The 18867-nt window shown below is 42.8% G+C and overlaps 1 protein-coding gene across 4 annotated transcripts in view; it reads left to right on the top strand.

Moving 5' to 3' along the window:
• Nucleotides 1–14478, top strand: part of MAP3K9 (mitogen-activated protein kinase kinase kinase 9) — an 88555-nt gene extending 74077 nt beyond the window's left edge. For all 4 annotated transcript variants that reach the window (XM_043548033.1, XM_043548030.1, XM_043548032.1 and 1 more), the window contains 3 exons: nucleotides 1494–1606; nucleotides 2698–3495; nucleotides 5208–14478. In XM_043548033.1, coding sequence (XP_043403968.1) covers nucleotides 1494–1606; nucleotides 2698–3495; nucleotides 5208–5689 — 1393 coding nt within the window. In that variant the 3' untranslated portion in view covers nucleotides 5690–14478. The remainder of the gene's footprint in view (nucleotides 1–1493; nucleotides 1607–2697; nucleotides 3496–5207) is intronic.
• Nucleotides 14479–18867: the final 4389 nt, after the last annotated feature.

Raw genomic sequence — 18867 nt, 5'->3', positions numbered from 1 at the left:
ACACAAGTCAACAACACAGCTAGGAATATAAACCAGATCTCCTGATTTGCACTCTCATTCTCTGACCACTAAACATGCTCTTTCCCAGCCCGTTGAGGTAATTTGTACACATCCATAGTACAGTGAGATTGCTGACATTGACTTATTGGCATGGTTAGATCTGCTCTCTCTCAGCTTCTGACTCTCTTAGCTGGGTCTTACACTTCACAGCTTAGGTGAAGAGCTATAACTTTAGGAGTTTGAAGGAAGTAATTTCAAATCTGCCAGATATTACAAGACAATGAATGGGTGCTGATATCCTTGCTGATCGCTGATGTGCCAAAAAGTTGCACCACTGAAAGTTCTGACATTCGCAGTGGCTTGACAGTGGCCCCAGGAAGTAAACAATGTGATGGTAACACGCTTGTGTGGATGGAAAGTAAGGATCCATCTGGGCCACAAAAAGTTCAGCTGCAGATCCTAACTCCTCTAAAGTTTGAGTTTGGATTAGAGCTTTTAGTTCTGGCCCATATTTAGAAGAAAATTAATGATACAATGATATGGCTGCATTGACTGTTGTGTCTAAAATAAAGTCATTCCAAGGTGCACTGGTGTTACACGTTTGACTATTACCACTGTTAACTGGTTGCTCTAAAATTGTTTTTTGGACAGGGTTAAATATACAAGGCATGACCTTGGCACATCCCATTCCCTGCAGTGATTTTTAGCTTTCATTATTGCTTGTGTTTTATGCTGAAATATTCTTGGAGATTAATTTTCTTTGCTCACTATATATTGTTGCACCTGCCTTAAGGTGGGAGTTGCAACATTTTGGTAAAAGAACTGAGTTTTGCTTAGTTTCTGTACCTTCTATAATTGCCTCTGCATGTTCTGCTAAAATGGTATTTTGTAAAGTCCTGGACCCACACACATCATTGACTCTCAGCAGACATCCCTGTGCTTGCCACATTATAGTCCAGTAGGAGAGATGCTTTTTTGTTTTTTTTCTTTAGTGGTGGAAACATGTCATTGTTGCAAAATGTCTTACTGGGTGGGTGAGATTCTGTGGCCTGCGTTGTGCAGGAGGTCAGACTAGATGGTCATAATGGTCCCTTCTGACCTTAGTCTATGAGTCTATGAGATGAATTGGCCCAGGCTTGCAGTCCTAAACACAATAGTACTATCTGGAAATGTAGGGGGGAAGAGTCATAAGAATGGCCATACTGGGTCAGACCAATGGTCCATCTAGCTTAGTATCCTGTCTTCTGACAGTGACTGGTGGCAGATGCTTCAGAGGGAGTGTACAGAACAGAACCAATTCATCAAGTTGCCCAGTCTCAGGTTCTAGCAGTCAGAGGTTCAGGGATGCCCAGAGCATGAGGATGCATCCCTGATTATCTTCGGTTCATCAATGGCTATTAGCCATCCTCTATTAACTTATTTAATTCTTTTTTGAACTCAGTTATATTAGTCTTGTGTAATACATATTTTTCCCTTGTCTTTTCCTCCTCCAGCCTGAAGTCTCTGGTAGATGGATATAAACAATGGTCATCTAGTACTCCAAACCTAGGGAGGGTCCAGAGAACTACTCCTGCCTTGCCGGGATTCACCAGCCTAGCAGAGATGGGTAAGGGCAGACCACATACTTCATTTCACACACGTGCACGCATCCCTGAGTGAGCAATTCTATTCATCCAAGGCATCTTACTCCAATGTCTTCACTTTGGTGGCTCACTATATTTCACCTTAATTTCCCCAAGGAATGCCCTCTTTCTCATCTCTCCTTTTGGATTTTCTCTGTGTGTTCATTCCCCTCCCATCTCTCCACACTCAGTCTGTCTCACTCCGCAGCTCGCCAGTTCTCACCTCTCAAAACCACTGTCCAGCTCTCTGTGGTAGCTCTGCACTCCTTAGAAACTTTGTGATCTTTCTTGTTAATAATGCTGTTGGGAAAGGATATTTGGGGAGTGGTTCTTGTTTCCTTCCCTATCTTTCTATTCATGCCCTTATCATGTGTAAATCTGCTGCAACTGGGAGGGCTGTCAAGAGCTCTTTTCAGAAATGCTACTCTTGGTCAGCCAGTAGGGGTCACAGCTGAACATGTGATTTATCTTTTCTTCACCTTTTCAGTGCTCCCAGCCTGCATCAGCTTTGAGTGCTGGATTCATACCCAAGGGCCAGCTTTTTTTTTTTTTTCCCTAGATACTAAGGTCAGAAGGGACCATTATGATCATCTAGTCTGACCTCCTGCACAAGGCAGGCCACAGAATCTCACCCACCCACTCCTGCGAAAAACCTCTCACCTATGCCTGAGCTATTGAAGTCCTCAAATCGTGGTTTAAAGACTTCAAGGAGTAGAGAATCCTCCATGCTACAGAGGAAGGCGAAAAACCTCCAGGGCCTCTTCCAATCTGCCCTGGAGGAAAATTCCTTCCCGACCCCAAATATAGCGATCAGCTAAACCCTGAGCATATGTGCAAGATTCACCAGCCAGTCTTTTGTGCAGTCTTGAATTGCCTAGCTTGGACAGAAGAGCCTATTCACATTTGACTATGGTTAAACAGTTAGTGCTTAGATGAAGGCATTTCCTCATTTGCATGCTTTGTGAAGCTTAATCCATTCATATTTGTAAGGCATATTTGTAATCCATTCATATTTGTTGTGATTCTCTGGTGAAAATGTTATGCCAATGCAAAGTATGTTTCATTTGCTTTACAGAGGATGAAGACAGCGAGTGTCTTAATGGAGACAAAGTGCACCCTTCACCTGGGCGCACCCCATCGTACCTCTGCATCCCATTTCAGAAGAGCGGAGACTTGGATGGCCCACCCTGTAATGCCAATGAGGAGTCCACCCCCATGAATTCTGCTACAAGCACCCCTCAGCTCACGCCCACCAATAGCCTTAAGCGGGGTGGCTCCCAGCATAAGCGGTGGGAGGTTGCCTTGCTCGGTTGCGGGGCAGTGCTGGCTGCTGCAGGCCTGGGCTTTGATCTGTTGGAGGCAGGCAAGTGCCAGTTGCTGACCCAGGATGAGCTGGAACCACCCAAGGAGGAGAAGAAGAAGCGCGACAGTATTTTCCAGCGGGCTGGGCGACCACGCAGAAGCACTAGCCCACCTTCCCGGAAGCTCTTCAAGAAAGAGGACCCCTTGTTGCTGCTGGGCGAGCCATCCACCTCACTGACCCTCCTTTCCCTGTCTTCCATTTCTGAATGTAACTCCACCCGCTCCCTGCTGCGCTCAGACAGTGATGAGATTGTGGTGTATGAGATGCCCGTCAGCCCTGTGACAGTCAAGGCTCCCTTGCCAGTAGTTACCAACCCGCTGGTCAATGTACGCATTGAGAGGTTCAAGCAGGATCCCAACCAATCCCTGACTCCCACACATGTGACTCTCTCTTCCCATGCCCAGCAAAGGGGGCACAGGCGAACTCCTTCTGATGGAGCCATCAAAGTGGCTGAACTGGTTGCTAATGGGTGCTCTCCCAGTAACTGTTTAACTGGTGCACTGGGCACAGGTAAGTTTCCCCTCCTCCTCTTTCTCAGCCTTCAGAATGAAGGCCAGACAATTGGTGCAGTGGTTCTCCTATTCCTCCCTCTTGTGCCTTTGTTCATTAAGAGAGTAAGTACTCTGTGTTTATATAGTGCCTAGCACAATGGTCTGTGGCAAAGGCTCTGAGGCATTACCTTTATACTAATAATAAATAAAATAATACTCTAATCCAGCGGTTCTCAAACTGTGGGTCGGGACCCCATTTTAATGGGGTCGCCAGGGCTGGCTTAGACTTGCTGGGGCACAGGGCTGAAGCCAAAGCCCCACTGCCCAGGGCCAAAGCTGAAACCCGAGGGCTTCAGCCCTGGGTGCCGGGGCTCAGGTTACAGGCTCCTTGTCTAGGGCTGAACCCCTGGGGCTTTGGCTTTGGCCCCCCACCTGGGGCAGCGGAGCTCAGGTGGACTCAGGCTTTGGTTCCCCCTCCTGGAGTTGTGTGTTATTTTTTGTTGTCAGAAGGGGGTTGAAGTGCAATGAAGTTTGAGAACCCCTGCTCTAATCAGTTGAGGCCTGGTATCACCACTGAGTCACTGTGCAACTTCGGGCAACTCACATAACCTCTCTGTCTCTGTTTCCTCATCAAGGGGTGTTGTGAGGCTTACTACATTAGTTTCTTAGACAGAAGGCACTATCCAAGTATAATGTCATTTCTGTTGTTCATTCCTGAGGATTCCACCTTCAGCCTTTGCCCTTCCTTAAGTCCCTCTTATGCTTTCAAGGCAACTTCTAGTCTGAAAGCCAACAAAAAAAGGACGTGAGCTCTTTTGGACTGAGCCAGTGCCACTTTTTGTTCATTGGCCAGAGAGTTCCTGTTGGGGAGTACAAGGTGTTCTCTGCCTCCAAACATTTACCTGGGACTGAGTCTCCACAACATCCCAAATTCCTTACCAATATGGGGGGGAACACTGTAATTGTTCTCTGATCTAAGTGGCTGTAGCTATTTAGGCCACTATCCTGTCAGGCTGCAGTTGTTCTATTGTATCAGGGTCTGTAGTGAGATACAAGTTAACATAGTCATTTATGCTCATAAAAATAGCGTCAGTGAAAACTTAAAACTTCATTTATTGAACAATAAATTCTGCTTTGGAATTCTTCGTCACATACAAATTCCTATGATGAGATATTATGCTTATTATGTATATTCTATTAAAATACATTTAATGAACATTAAGATGATAGAGTGAAGCATCCCAGAGCCACTGAGTGAGAAGATTAAGGTTTCCCACATGAGCTTTAAGTGGTCTGATTTTATAGCATTGGAGCAGCTGTATCTCACTAGTGTGTCCAGAACAGCCCAGGAGCCAGTGGACAGTCCCTCATCTCAAATCAGTAAAACGGGGGCATAGACTTCTTTGTTGTTTGGAGAACTATATTTGTCCCTTTTTAATAATTTGTCCACACAGGAACTTCTATTCTGAACTCAGTGTTTCCTGTATTTATTAATGCAATACAAAAATTTTCTGGCGGAAAGGGTCAAAACTCCCAGTGGTCTACCTCACATATAGTGTTTCAGATGAAAACTAGGGGGGTTCTGAATTTTGAATATATAATTTTATTTTTGCACATGCCTTTAGTGTATCTGGGCAGTAAGGTCAGATGCCTTAAATAGCTCCGACTTAATTGATAGATCTTTTCTCTCTCTCTCTCTCTCTCTCTCCTTCTTCTCTTTTTTTTGGATAGGTGTATTAAAAACTCCCAGCCCAAGTCGAGATCCAAATGAGGTCCCTCGCCTGCCAGACCCCAACCTTGTCTTTCCTCCAACTCCAAGACGCTGGAATGCACAGCAGGACTCCACACTGGAAAGACCCAAGACCTTGGAGTTTTTGCCGAGGCCACGCCCTTCAGCCAACCGGCAGCGGCTTGATCCCTGGTGGTTTGTGTCGCCCAGCCAAGCCAGGGGTGAATCCTCTGCCAACAGTTCAAGTACTGACACCCCAAGCAATCTGGACTCCTGCTTTGCTAGTAGCAGCAGCACTGTAGAGGAGAGGCCAGGACTTTCTGCTCTGCTTCCTTTCCAGGTGGGTGTTCCTGTAGTGGAGCAGATGCTATTGGACATAGATGTTGAGGGTCAGAGCCAGGACAGCACGGTTCCGCTATGCAGAACTGAACTTAAAACAACCAAACCTGCAGCGTATGAACTGAAACAAGAGTTCTGGTCTTAGCATGAAATCCGTTAGGGGGCGGTAAGCCCCTTTAGAGTCAATCATACTACTTGCACTGAGAATGCACTTTGAAGACGGATAAAATGGAGGGATGCTACTGAGATCATATAATGGTGCTGCCTCTATTGAAAATGTGTTGTCTGACTGCCTGATTTTTGTCTGCAGTTGGATGTAACTGCGCGACTGAAAGCTGCTGACTTTTGCTGTGGGGATTTTAGGTAGTCTTCCTTATCTTGTCTTTGCAGTTTGAAACTGCAATAAGCAAAAATGATCATATCAAAGTCTCTGTTTTTGACCTCACAGAGCTTGACAAATGTTGTATATTGGTATATATCCCAGTATTAACCTGGATCCTGAGATCCCAAGTATTACACTATATCAGGTACCGGTGTTTGGTATTTTCCCAAGGCTGTCCAAGTGGGAGAAATGGCAAATATTTGGAGATTTGCTCCACTGAATGCCATTCTTATGGCAGGGTTGGTCTGGTATCTACCCGCTACCCTGGCAGAAGCACCTGGCCCACATATGTTTGGATTTTATGGGCTCTAATAAATTTCTTTGTTAAATGCTCCTCAGATGCAGTTTTCATCTGGAATTCTGACACATTCCATCTAATCAAATCTATCTTATATATAGATATATAATATAATGTAGTCCCTTTGTGTGAGTGGACCTGTAGCTAGAACAGTAATTCACTCTTTCTGTTGAGTTCTATGTGACCTCAAATGCAAGCTCTCCACACTGATGTTGTATAACAAAGCCAACAGCATTAGGAATCAGACAGGTATATTTGTCTTGCAGAAAGAACTCAATGTATTCAGTAGTGAGGTTCTTACTCACCCTGTCGATGCTCGGAAAATCAGGCATATAATACTAATGGCCTGCTTCCATTGAAATCAGTGGGAGCCAGATCTGGCACTGAGGCCTCATATCATGGAGAAAACATGTATCTGGATTAAGCTAAGGTCCTAACCACTTCCATTCTTTATCTTATCCTATTCCTACTCCTACATCTTTTATCCTGGGTTAATGTCTTTCCTACTTTAATCTCTTTTCGTCTGTCCTGTTGTCAGTAGCTGGGATGCTCCAAATCTCCAATAGAATTCTTAGAGACAATTCACTAGGAGCTAGGAAGCTGAGAGCCAATTGAAAGAGCACAAATCCCCATTGCTACTTTTGACCACATGTTGCCAAATGGAGAAGTCTCAGATCAGTCCCAGTATTCAATGTAATAATTAATGTGTTGCTCTAACCAAACATTCTTGAGGAGGGGAAGGTGGGCAGTGTAAATTCATTATGGGAAAACCACCATTCAGGTAAATATATTAGTTCTTTGGTATCTGAATAATTCATGTGCCATTTGCCAAGCAAGGAAGGGAAAGCGCGTGACTGGAGTTTCACTTGAGTTGACCAAGAAATAATGGCAAAAGACTGGGGTAAAAGGTGTTAAAGTTTAAAAATAGTTTCCAAGAAGAGGGGGGGAATGGCAAATGTTGGTATCTGCTATAACAGCAGCAAATAGAGTGGTGCTAAGATATTTACATCTGAGAAACTCCATTCTTTTTAAAAACTGCTATCTAGGAATTGAATTGAATAAATAACATTTTCAAAGTAACTCCCACATTTGTCTTTGTGGATCTTTTCTTCTTTTGTTTCTGTTCTTACCCAGTCCCATCAGTTCATTCTATTTTCTGTTACTTTAATTTACAAAGTGAGATGCTGAATTGGGAAATCGAAAAACTCCCTCAGGCCCTTATAATATGAAGCCTTGAAGATTTTGGTTCTCCTTTGTTCTCCTTGTTCATCCTGTACAACCAGAACAACCAAAACCGAAGAACCACAGGTCTCTTTTGCTTAATCTCTGGTAGACTGAAAAACTTTATTGGAGAGATGACCTTTATGTAAGAAACCAGAATGGCAGTAGCTGCAGCCTCTTCCCAGACCAGTTAAATGATCCTGCTCTGCCATCAGAGATCCCATCCCATCTCCCTGAGTTCCACATCAATAGTACAATATTATTTTTCTTAGGGTTTTTTTTTTCAGTGTACTATTGTTGCCTCAGGTGGTTGCTGTGTATGGGACAGGGAGTCTCAGTGTATAGTTTCTTTTGAGAGTAGCTGCCCATGCAGGTTAGCACTTTTAAGAGATTAATCTATTGGCATCAGTGTGGGGAAAAAAGTGTTATGATTTAGCAAAACTTAGTGAAGGTAATATCCTTTCATTGCTATAGATGTAGAAGTATAGGAGTAGTTGCCTCCTCCCCCAGGGTACAGTTGTTGCGGGATCTTCTTGTGATCAATAGGGGCAGTATAGCCTTCATAGTGGAGATCTCAGTCTGATGTTAAGACCCATAAAGAGCATATAGAGAAACTGGATAACCTCTCACTCTGTCCAGGTGTTTGCTGTTTGACATCTTAAGGTAGTTGAAAGAATAAACATTGAACTCAAAAGTTTATTGCTATTCAGAGCATTTTATTTAAAAAAAAAAAAAGTCCTTTTGAAAACTTATTTACATTACCTAGCTTCCATTTGTAGTGTGATTCTCCACCCCCCGTGTTAGTATTTATATTTGTAGTCAAAGGCAACATTAGATACATGACAAAGATTCAGGAATCAAGCCTAGTATTGCATCCCAAGGTTCACGTGACATCCTGCCACTTTCTTGAATAATCAAGACCAGCTCTGAAATCTTGATGTTTCCTGGGTTTTTCAGAGCTTCTTTTTCCAGAAAAAGATGCTCACTACCTGCTCATAAATGTTGGAGATAATCTAAAAACGCATACCTTTTTTAGGAAATATAATGACCAGCAGTAAAATATTGCACAGTGATGCAAATCTGCTGCAACCATGATGTGCATTTAGGTTCTGCTTTATCTTGTGATTGTCTGTTTTTAGCCTTCTTGCCATTCCTTTGAGAGATGAATATAGCTTTTTAGAAAATGAACTACATTGGGTTTTTGTTTTAAATAATCCCTCCCAGTCTGAAAACATGTATATGAAGTTTCAAGGTAAATTTTTGCCACTGATCGGGTGGGGCGGCTGCAGCCACCTGAAAACCATACTGCTTCCTTAGAATAAAGAATAAGATTCCTTCTTTTCCCTTCTGGGGAAGCTTCTCTGCCACAGCAGCTCTCTACATGGAGAAGAGAAGTTCAGCTCCTGCCAAGAATGAGGAAGAGATTTCTCACTCTTTCGGTTCCAAATGCCTGGGAGCATCATTGTCCTACTGAATGTGGGTTCCTTGGATTGATTTGTGAGCTGTATAGAACAAATGCTATGTATTTTAGGTACAAAGAATCAGAGAAATGTAGGGACCTCGAGGTCATCTAGTCCAGCTCGTGCTCTGCGGCAGGACCAAGTATATCTGGATCATCCCTGACTGTCTCACCTGTCCTTAAAAACCTCCAGTGATGGGGATTGCACAACCCCCTTTGGAAGCCTAGTCCAGAGTTTAACTACCTTAATAATTAGGTGGGTTTTTTTTGGCATCCTAGGTTCCTTTATATTTCATGTCTGCTCTCTGGGGTTTTGTTTCTTTTGAAAGGACCACACTGTGGCTTTCAGTACTGTAGTATGCTTCATAGCATGTCAGATCCAACACCTGACTTATAGAGTTTATACCTTTCCATTAACTGAAACATTCACAGAATCTTCTCTGTTACTGGGGTAAAAATAAGCAAGCAGTTACCTTCTCTCAGTTATTGTTCTAAATCTCTACTTTCAATGACTTGCTCCGTCCCCGCGATCTTCATCAGTTTATTATTCATTATTTATTTATTTATTTTAATTGTGGTAGTGCCTTAGGGTCCAAATTAGGATCAGGAAATTGCACACACATAATAGGTAGTGCCAGCTCCTAAAGAAGCTTATAATTTAGGCATAAAAAAGAGTCAACAAATGGAGAAAAACAAAGATGGAGGCTGGGGGGGATGGACCAGGCAATAGTGAAATGATTTGTGTTTAGTACAGTAAGAAGCAGTCACAAGATATCATGTGCCTAATCATTGTTGAGAGGTTTGTGAGTATCACAGCAAAGGTGAGTATAAAAGAAGGAATTTGAAGGAGATCAGTGTAGCGGCTTTGTGCTCTTTTACAGGAAGCTCCACCCATTCATAGGGATCAGAATGTGGGGAAGGCACAAAGATTTTTTGAGTGAACACTGCACTAGTGAGCTATGAGCTGGCACAGCAACGGTAGAAATCAGCTTGATAACACTTATTGTGTTGGATCTCAGATATTCAAATATATGATGTAAAATAAGATAGAATGTATGTGCTTTATTTAAAAGATTCTGCTTATTTTTCCATTGCTGGAGTCTCAAAATAATCAGCATGTTTCTTGGCAGTTTATGACCTGCGTAGTTGTTTGCCCTCAGTCCAACCAGTCATTAGCTGCAGGACGTATTGGCTTTTACTACTGTTAACAATACAGATACATAAACATGCAGATTAAAAAAATGCCATCTCATGTATTTTAAAGTAGAACTGCACATTACCATGATGCACTTCTCTAGTTACAATACTGGTCCTTTAATCTATCTATATCTAATGCACTCATCACCTTAACATCTGAGTGTTAGTATCTAGCAGTTAGTCCAGGGCAGCAACTATTAGGAAAGCATGATGTATTCTTAGTGCCCAAAGCAGTGGATATTATTAAAAGCTTCACCTCTCCACCAAAAATATAAAGAAATGCTGGATGGTTGAGTAATACATGAGGAGTTGAGGGGATGTTATATTGTCCAGGAATGCAGGGAGTAGGGATCGTTGAAAATTTTCTGTTTCACAGTTTTTGGATGGAAAATTGAGTTTCATCTAAAATTGAAACAAAATTCTAAATCAGTTCAGATAAAAGAAATTTTTTACAACAAGACTTCTTATGGAAACTTGTGATGTTTTTCATCAAAAATTTGAATGCCCAAACCCCAAAATATTTCCATTTTGAAATGCTGCCACAGTGCCTCATGGGAATTATAATGTTGGCTAGATGTGGACTCTTGCTTAATTACACTGTTAGCTCTGGAGTTGATGATTCAGCTGGACAAACAAATAGCAAATGAGGACCTGACGTAAGTTTGAGGATAACCCAGTGGGGCATGCTTATTTTGATTCTTTGCAAGATAGTCTCATGTTGGGACAAATACCCCATCACCATCTAGTGGGCTTTTGTGAGGCCTTGCCCACTTTGGGATTTTAGCCACCACTGTAGCTGCACTACTTCAAACTCCTAGCGTACACAATATATACCAGTGCAACACAATTTGCACTGGTGCAGCTTTGTGCCAGTTTTAAAGGGATATATTTACACTGATGGCCAAAATGCCAGCATAGACCAGGTTAAGTGTTTTGTGTATCCCATTTGGGAGTAGTTGAAACCTCTCCTCCCTTTGTGCAGCTTGCTTACCTGCAGATGTCCTAATCTTCTCGTTGGGACTTTCCCAAGAACAGATTAAGAAGTCTGGGAAGATTTAACTGCTTCCCATTTTAAGGCAGGAAGAGGGAGAGCTGGAGTGGGGGTATAGGCCTGCCCCGACCATATCCTTTTCCCTTCCAAAGTCTGCATCTTTGCAGTAAAGGAAGAAAATGGGGTTGGGAGTGAAGTGGCAGAACTATTCCAAACTCCACTCAAATGAAATGCCACTCATACCAGATGATCAGAATATGATCACATCTGTTCCCTGGGATTCCTGGGCTTGGCTGCTCCTCACTGAGGTCCCAAAACACCCATGTCTTTGTTCTTGACTTCTCCTCAATAAGGCTCATATCCCTACTAGGCTTCTTGAATTTCTTTGATTCTCCATTTAGGGGATCTTAGATGCTCTAGTGAGCATCTTGGGTTTGGCTTCTTGATGGAAATGGGAAAGCATGGCAGTAGCTCTCAAGTCCAGTCATTCGTAGCACAAGAATGAACTGTCACAGAGTAAATTGTGGAGATCTTCATAATATGGTTCCCCCCCCTTTCCTACATGCTTTGAGACATGAAATAGACTGTGTTTTAAGCACTGTTACCACTGAGTATTTGCATGGGATAGTTAATACCTCCCAGAACTGTTGTTCTGGGCTCTTAAACACTAGCAGACGTTGCTGCATCAGTAATGCTCTGGTCACATTTTCAAGGCTATCTCAGCAACCATGACAGGTAGACATTTCCCCTTTTTAAATCTTGGACTCTGGAGAATAAAACAGCAGCATGACAGAGGTGCCAGTATTGCATACTGCCATGTACCAGTTGAATTTGAGCTCTGCTTTGCAGAGATTGAAAGGTGTTCCTTTTTAAAATGGATCCATCTGGGGGAGAGGTTAGGTTGCTGAGTGGAAAAAGGATGTTGAGCACCTACAGCTCCCACTGAAGTCAATAGATGTCTCTGCATCTCAGGATTGAGCACCTTATTCAGAAGTTGAAAATACACTAAAGGTCTATTTAATCCGAACACTAAAATGTTTTAAATCTTGGGGTTGGATGATTTTTCTAATGCAAGAGTTATTTTGGCTGAGCATCTGGAACTCCAAAGCAGATTCACCAGTGGATCAGTTTAGTTTAGGGTGAGAGTAGGCCATTGTTTAATTCAGAGAGGAACCGTCCCAATGGCAAATGATTTTAAGTGGGGAGCATCTAGGTAGAAAAGATGTGGTTCCTCTGGTTCTGCTACCTATTGGCTATACACACACTAAGGAAATGAATGGACCCTTTTAGACCCTGTTCCTGCAAAACACTTGAGCACATACATCCATTCCCATTCAGCAAACCACTTAAGCACACGTTTAAGTTGAAGTAAAGTCAATGGAACTGAAGTGCTTTGCTGAAATGGTGCCTTAGAGCTCTTCTCTGCTAAAGTGAAGGGTTGTGCTCCTATATGTTCTAACCAGGCTGTTCTTAGGATACGTCTAAACTGCAATTCGATACCTGTGGCTGGCCCGTGCCAGCTGACTCGGGCTCAGAGGGCTCAGGCTGTGGAGCTGTTTAATTGTGATGTAGATGCTCCAGCTGCATCCTGAGCTGAGTTTTCGGACCCTCCCACCTTGCAGGGTTCTAGAGTCCGCACCCCAGCCTGAGCCTGGATGTCTACACTGCAGTTAAACAACCCTTTAGCCTCAGTCAGCTGGCATGGGCCAGCCGTGGGTTTTGAATTGCAGTGTAGACATAACCTTAGAGGAATGGCAGTGTATGACTGTCACTTGACAGGTGACTCCTTCCTCCAGTTCTTCAACAAGGCTTTAAGAAAATGCCAGCTTGTGTGTGCTTGTATCTGCTGACTGCTGTTGTGATGTTAGCTCTTATACTTTGAATAGGCACTTTCAGAAGTTTGGAAGTTTCTCTTGCCAAAAGTGGAGGCACTGTTTCCATGTGGACTGGTTGTGAGCTGTGAAGGGGCGTGGGTGGGTGAGGGGACAGAAGTGTCAGTAACCCTGATGCCTTTTCTCCAATTTATTTCCCCCAGCCCCTTGCAGAATACACACTCAGGATAGTGTTCTGTCTTGGCTACAATTGCCAAGCCCAGCAACAGTCTCTTGTGCCACCTTCAGCTACTTGTTGCTGGTCCAGCACGGTATTTGCTGATATGTATAATTTGTTCACTGTAAATGTGGGGATGTTTCTGGTGCATCTGAGATGTTTGGTCTGAGCTACGTGTTGAGTGGTTTATATCTAAGGAGTAGGTCAGGGAAATCACTGTCCTTTTTAAATACTAACTGTTCTGTGTATCTGAAAGGTCATTATCATCTCAGCCAGGGATGTATTTTCTGCTCTTTTTATGCAGTATATTTCTCCTCTGTTTGCCTTATCTACTAACTGTGAAGCTGATCTTGCTCTCATTAAAGTCAATGGCAAAAATCCCATTGACCTAATTCTGCTGTATTACAACGCTGTAATTATGGATTCACACCATTAAACTGGCGTAACTGGAACAGAATCAGGCAAACAGATTTCAGTGTTGTTTGACTGTGCCCTTATGCTCAGTCTTCTGAGGTGCAGAACTCTTTCTGCTCCTGTTGAAGTCAGTTAGGAGTAAAGGGTGCTGGACACCTCATAAGCACCATGCATTCTGCAGGAGTGGGCCTTTATTTATGACCTGCTAATTACCTCAGTTTGCAGTGTGGCTTCTCTCTCCTGTCTAGGGTCTTCACAAATTTGTCATGATAGGAAGCATTACTGGAAGGTGACAGTATATTTGTCAGCAGCAAAGTGGTCAAAACTGCAAATGCTAATTTCCTCCTGTAAGTTAAATAAAATAATTGAGGCCACTCTTTCCTTATTTGTGTGTGTGATGACTTATTGTTAAATGAAGTGATTCGTTGGAGCCTTCCTTTAGCTTCTGCTCAGCAGCAAGCCTATGGGGAAAATAAGACTGAATTCATTTTTTAAAAAGCTTTATTTGTGACACAGCTGTTGCCTCTGACCCATTAGGGCTTAAAAAAGTAGTTAAATTATATCAGTCTGGTTTGTTTCACTGTAGCTAACACATCAGCTGATTACTCTTGTGTATAATCTACTGTATCTCTTTCCTCAGTTCTGTGTCAATGTACTGTGTGTATCTTGGATTTCAGTTATTTTTTGTATTAAGTTCTTTTGTTATAGAATAATATTTAAATGAAGCAAAGAGCTAATTAATGTTGTCAGGTTTTTTGTTCATTTCTCTGCCTTTTTTTGGATGTCCTGTAAATTGTAAACCAAGGATGCCAAGCAGGCTTGGTTCAATGGCTAAAATTATTATTGTATTACAGTGTAATGCTGATCTAGGCCTTGTCTCAACACAGACAACAGAGACTTGAATAAAACTGTTGAGTCATCTACTTTAAGTTTTGAGTTTTTGTTCCATTTTTCAAGTATTTTTGAGCAGGCTTTGATAATTGTGACAATGACTGCAGAAAACTGATGGTCTTTGCTAAAGCCGAGCATGCATCTACAATCTCGCCCTATGTAGCTCTGCCAGTGCACCTCAATTCAGACCTGCAGCATCCCTGCTGTTCCAGCCTTGGACCTCCACATAGTTCTGCAAATCCGCCTCCGTGCTGACAAGTAGCACCACAGCTGTTCCATTCCTGGTACTTAGTACAGCTTTGCCTTTGCCTCTCAATTCTGACCTTCAAGACCATCTGCTAACCTAGTCCTGGACCGCCTTTGAACAGGCTGTTTAATTGTATATTGGTTTTTATTAAGGGTAATGTTCATATAGGAATTAGCTAAGACTATCCTTCTCCTTATTCTACATATGACGAAGCGAAAATGTGACAACAGCTGTCCAGAGTCGAAAGGCTAATGCAGTAACCCACTTGGCTCATGAATCATGACATTTAGCAGATGACTTTTTAAATTTTAATGACAACTTTCTTTGGTCTTCCTACCATTTCACTGAACCTGTCAGACTGCTGTGTGGCAGAGGCCTTTTCAGAATCTTTAAGCTGCTCTTGTGATGGCAGATGGAAATGTGTAGGGATCTGAGTTTCAATCCTGGGTTTATCTCCAGATTGGCAGCATACTCTTCTCCTAGTGGAAGGAGGGACCTCATACACCTGTCAGGCAGCCTCCTCTACTAAATTAGGGGAGCTGCACTGATGGCCCTATGGGCAGGCAAGTTATCCAGCCCCCTTTGAGAAGGAGGATTTTATAACATTAGGGTGTGCCGGAAAGGGGATGAAATTGGGTGGATCTCTCCACCAAAAGTAAAATGAAATGCTGGGTGGTTGAGTAATGCATGAGGAGTAGAGGGGATGTTATATAGCCCAGGAATGAATGGAGTAAGGCTAGTTGAAAGTTTTCTGTTGCAACAGTTTTTAGATGGAAAATTGAATTTCGTCTAAAATTAAAACAAAATTCTGATTCAGTTTAGATAAATGAAAATGTTCACAAAAAGCCATCCTGTGGAAACTTTTGATGTTTTTCATCAAAAATGTGAATGCCCAAACCCCAAAATATTTCCATTTTGAAATGCTGCTACGGGGTGCCTCATGGGAGTTGTAGCTCGGGTACCTTATGCTCCCATTCCCCTCAGAGTCCATCTGGGCAGCCTGCTCCATAATCTCCCATGATGCACAATGGCAATTCGACTGCCAGGAAGCACCGCTTCCCCTCACCAAGAGGCCAGGCCATGGTGTAGCATAGCAGAAGCATTCGGACTAGGGAAAACAGCCTATAGAGAAGAATGGGAGTATATGGCATAGCAGCAGCAAAAACTCAAAATTCCTCGGTGTTGGCGTCCATTTTCTGATCAGCTCTAGTAGACAAAGGGTCCTTGAGGGGATGATCTGTTACTGAGTATGCATCTCAGATTAAGAGGCAGCATGAGTGGGGGCACTAAGGCTGAATTATACACAGAAAGAGGAACCTAGGGAGTTACTTTGTGGCTGAGTAATATAATTATTTTTCTGCCTATAAAAGGAAGGTGGACACATTCTGGAGTACAGCTTCTTATGCGGTCTCTGTGCTTTATACAAGATCAGGTATAGAGGTGAACATGTACTATGTTTACCTAGTTCCCTTGGAAGCTTTGGTTTACTAAAGCATCGGAGCAGCCGGCAGATGGCACATGCTAGAACAGCTCATTTAATTATCTTTTTTTTTATCAGAAGAATATATTTCTTTGAGGAAACTCCTAGCAGCTTTCTAGGCAGATTAAGGAGAAAGAGCCCAGACTTCTCCATCTGATCCAGCTTCAGCTAATAAAATAACATTAATCTCCTGCCTTTGTAAGTAAATGTTTACTTGCTTAGCTCTTCTTAAACATAAGGGAAGTGGAGAAACGCAATCTCAGTAAAGCACCCACTGTGCTTAGCAGGAATCTGATTGATTGCATAATGATAGGTTTGCTTGGAAGTTCTTGCTGCTGGCTAGTAAATTGACATAGTCGTTTTAGGGAGTTTGCAGACTTTAGTGAAAGCGCTGGAGTGAATGTGCAGCTGAACAAATGTTACTGTAGTTTAAGCAGGGCTCACTGCCACACTGACACAACTGAAAGTGTGATTATCTGGTGATAGGCTTAGCTATGGCAGTAGGGAAAATGTGAGACAGAGGTAAGATTGTAGCTAGTGGTAGATAAAACTGCAAATGGTTCAGTTAAGCATTCAGAAGTTTGGAAATTTATCTGAACCCCATCTTGACTTCCTGATAAATTGGCCTGGGCTGGAAATTGAGAATGGGCCCTCTTGTGTGTGATATGCTGATACTTCAGATTTCCATCTGGGAGGGAAACACTGGGTGGAATAGCCTTTGTCATTGAACGTAGACACTTTTGGTCCTGGCTGGCACCCAGAACTGTGGCAGTGTCTGAAAATTGGAGATAATCCTGAGCTGGAAAGTTAGAATCCTGATCTGAATTGCCACAAATTTCTCAGGGTTGTTTGCATCGCAGGTTTTGGTTTGGGGACAAAAAGTTACCTTAATTTTTCCAAACCTGTAAGAATTTTGGGTTTGTTTTGGACAGGTTTGGGTTGTTGTTTTATTACAATCAGTTTGTTCCCTCTCTGGTGTGGACCCCCTTCATCTGCCAGAGCAGAAAGTATTGCAGTCTCAAAGGAAACTACAGTTCAGCTGGCTGGTGGGTTGAAGCTGTAACCAGCTTACAGAGAGAAGAATGGGTAGTTGGTTATATTTTTGACTCACAGGATTCTACATATTCCATGGAGACTTTCTATGAGATTCTGGCATACAGACTACCTCTTAAAACGGCTTAATCTGGAGCTTTACTATATCACATATGATTAGTGCATTTAAATCCTCCTTAATTAACAAAGAACAAATCCTTCAACAAAATATCCAAGTGCAGTGAAAGGTGTGGGATCAAAGATGGCACTCTAACATAAATACAAGAGAGAAAAAGACTAAACTACCACTATTAAGTATACCCAGAGCCCCATGTATTTGCTGTGGAATTCACCCCTTGCCACAAAAATTATGCTCCAGAATCTCAGCTCTCATTTTAAAACCAAGTTTCTACCCCTTATGGTTGCCAAAATAACCTTGAATATGCAAACAAAGTATAAATTGATAGTGTTGCATCTGAGACAGCAGCTAACCTGTGCTCATAGCTCTAACTGCTACGAATATCACATTCATCTCAATTTGCACAGCTGTGGATCTTGTGAGACAGTGGCTGTGAGTTAGTGAGCATGCTAAATTCTGTGGCATTTTTCCAGAATGCCACAGAATTTAGCATTTCTATCATCATAGAATTCACCATTTTGATGCAGCATTTTGTTTTCTGGCTCCCTGACCTCCTGGGACCTGACTGTAGCTGCCTCAGTCATGCTCAGTCTCTAGCTTTTCTCACAGTGTGCAGTTATTTGGATAGGATAACAGAGCATGCTTCCAGCAGTGTTCGATAGAGCTGGGCAGCAGGGATCAGGGTCAGGGAACCAGAGCGGCAGTCCAGCTTGCCGCCAGGGAGTGGGGATTGAGGGAGTCAGAAGTATAAACTAGGCAGCCTAGAGAACAACACAGAAGCTGAGGCATATTCATCTGAGGAGTGGCACCATTAATGCCAGTTACAGGCTCTCTCTTTGCCTACCGCAAATAAGAGGAAGGAAATTCTGAGCTAGGCTGCCTGGACAGCACTATGGATGCAGAGACTAGGGGAGCGGAGCTGAGCTGTCTGAAAAGCATAACAAAAAACCCACCTTCAAAAAATAATCACAGATTAATTTTAAATCTGTGAGTATTTCCAAGTATGAGCTCCAGCAAGTACATGTTTTGGGTGGGGCTTGGGAGGTGGGAACAAAGAGAATCTCATAGTAACAGAATAAATTCATGTCACTTTGGAATTTATGAATTGCTGCTGCAGTTTTGGGGTATTGTTGCTGTGGAATATGATCCCGCTGTGCAATGGCCCCGAATATAACAGAGCTGAATGTCGATATGATACCAGTATAATGCAGATGGTTGGAGAGAAATAAAGCTATGTACCATGTGACATGCAAGACACAAGTTATGCAAAAAGGCCTCCTGATTTAGGCAGCAGAGCAATACTGAATTATGCATCAAACTGGAAATTATACAGCAATTTATGGGAGCAGAGTCCTACGATCAAGGGTTTTAGGAATGGTGATAGGGTATGCACCACAAACAGGCTCTGAAGGGTTGTGGGCCTGAGAGGCCAATTATGGTATCTGGCTGCATCTGGAGGGAGAGCTAGACTTAACCGAACAGGAAGCCCAGCTAGGCAGGAGCAGGCTGGTTAGTATAAAGCC

This window comes from Chelonia mydas, chromosome 6 (assembly GCF_015237465.2).
Source record: "Chelonia mydas isolate rCheMyd1 chromosome 6, rCheMyd1.pri.v2, whole genome shotgun sequence".
In the NCBI taxonomy this organism is placed as follows: Eukaryota; Metazoa; Chordata; order Testudines; family Cheloniidae; genus Chelonia; species Chelonia mydas.
This window is presented reverse-complemented; position numbering and strand designations above follow the sequence as displayed.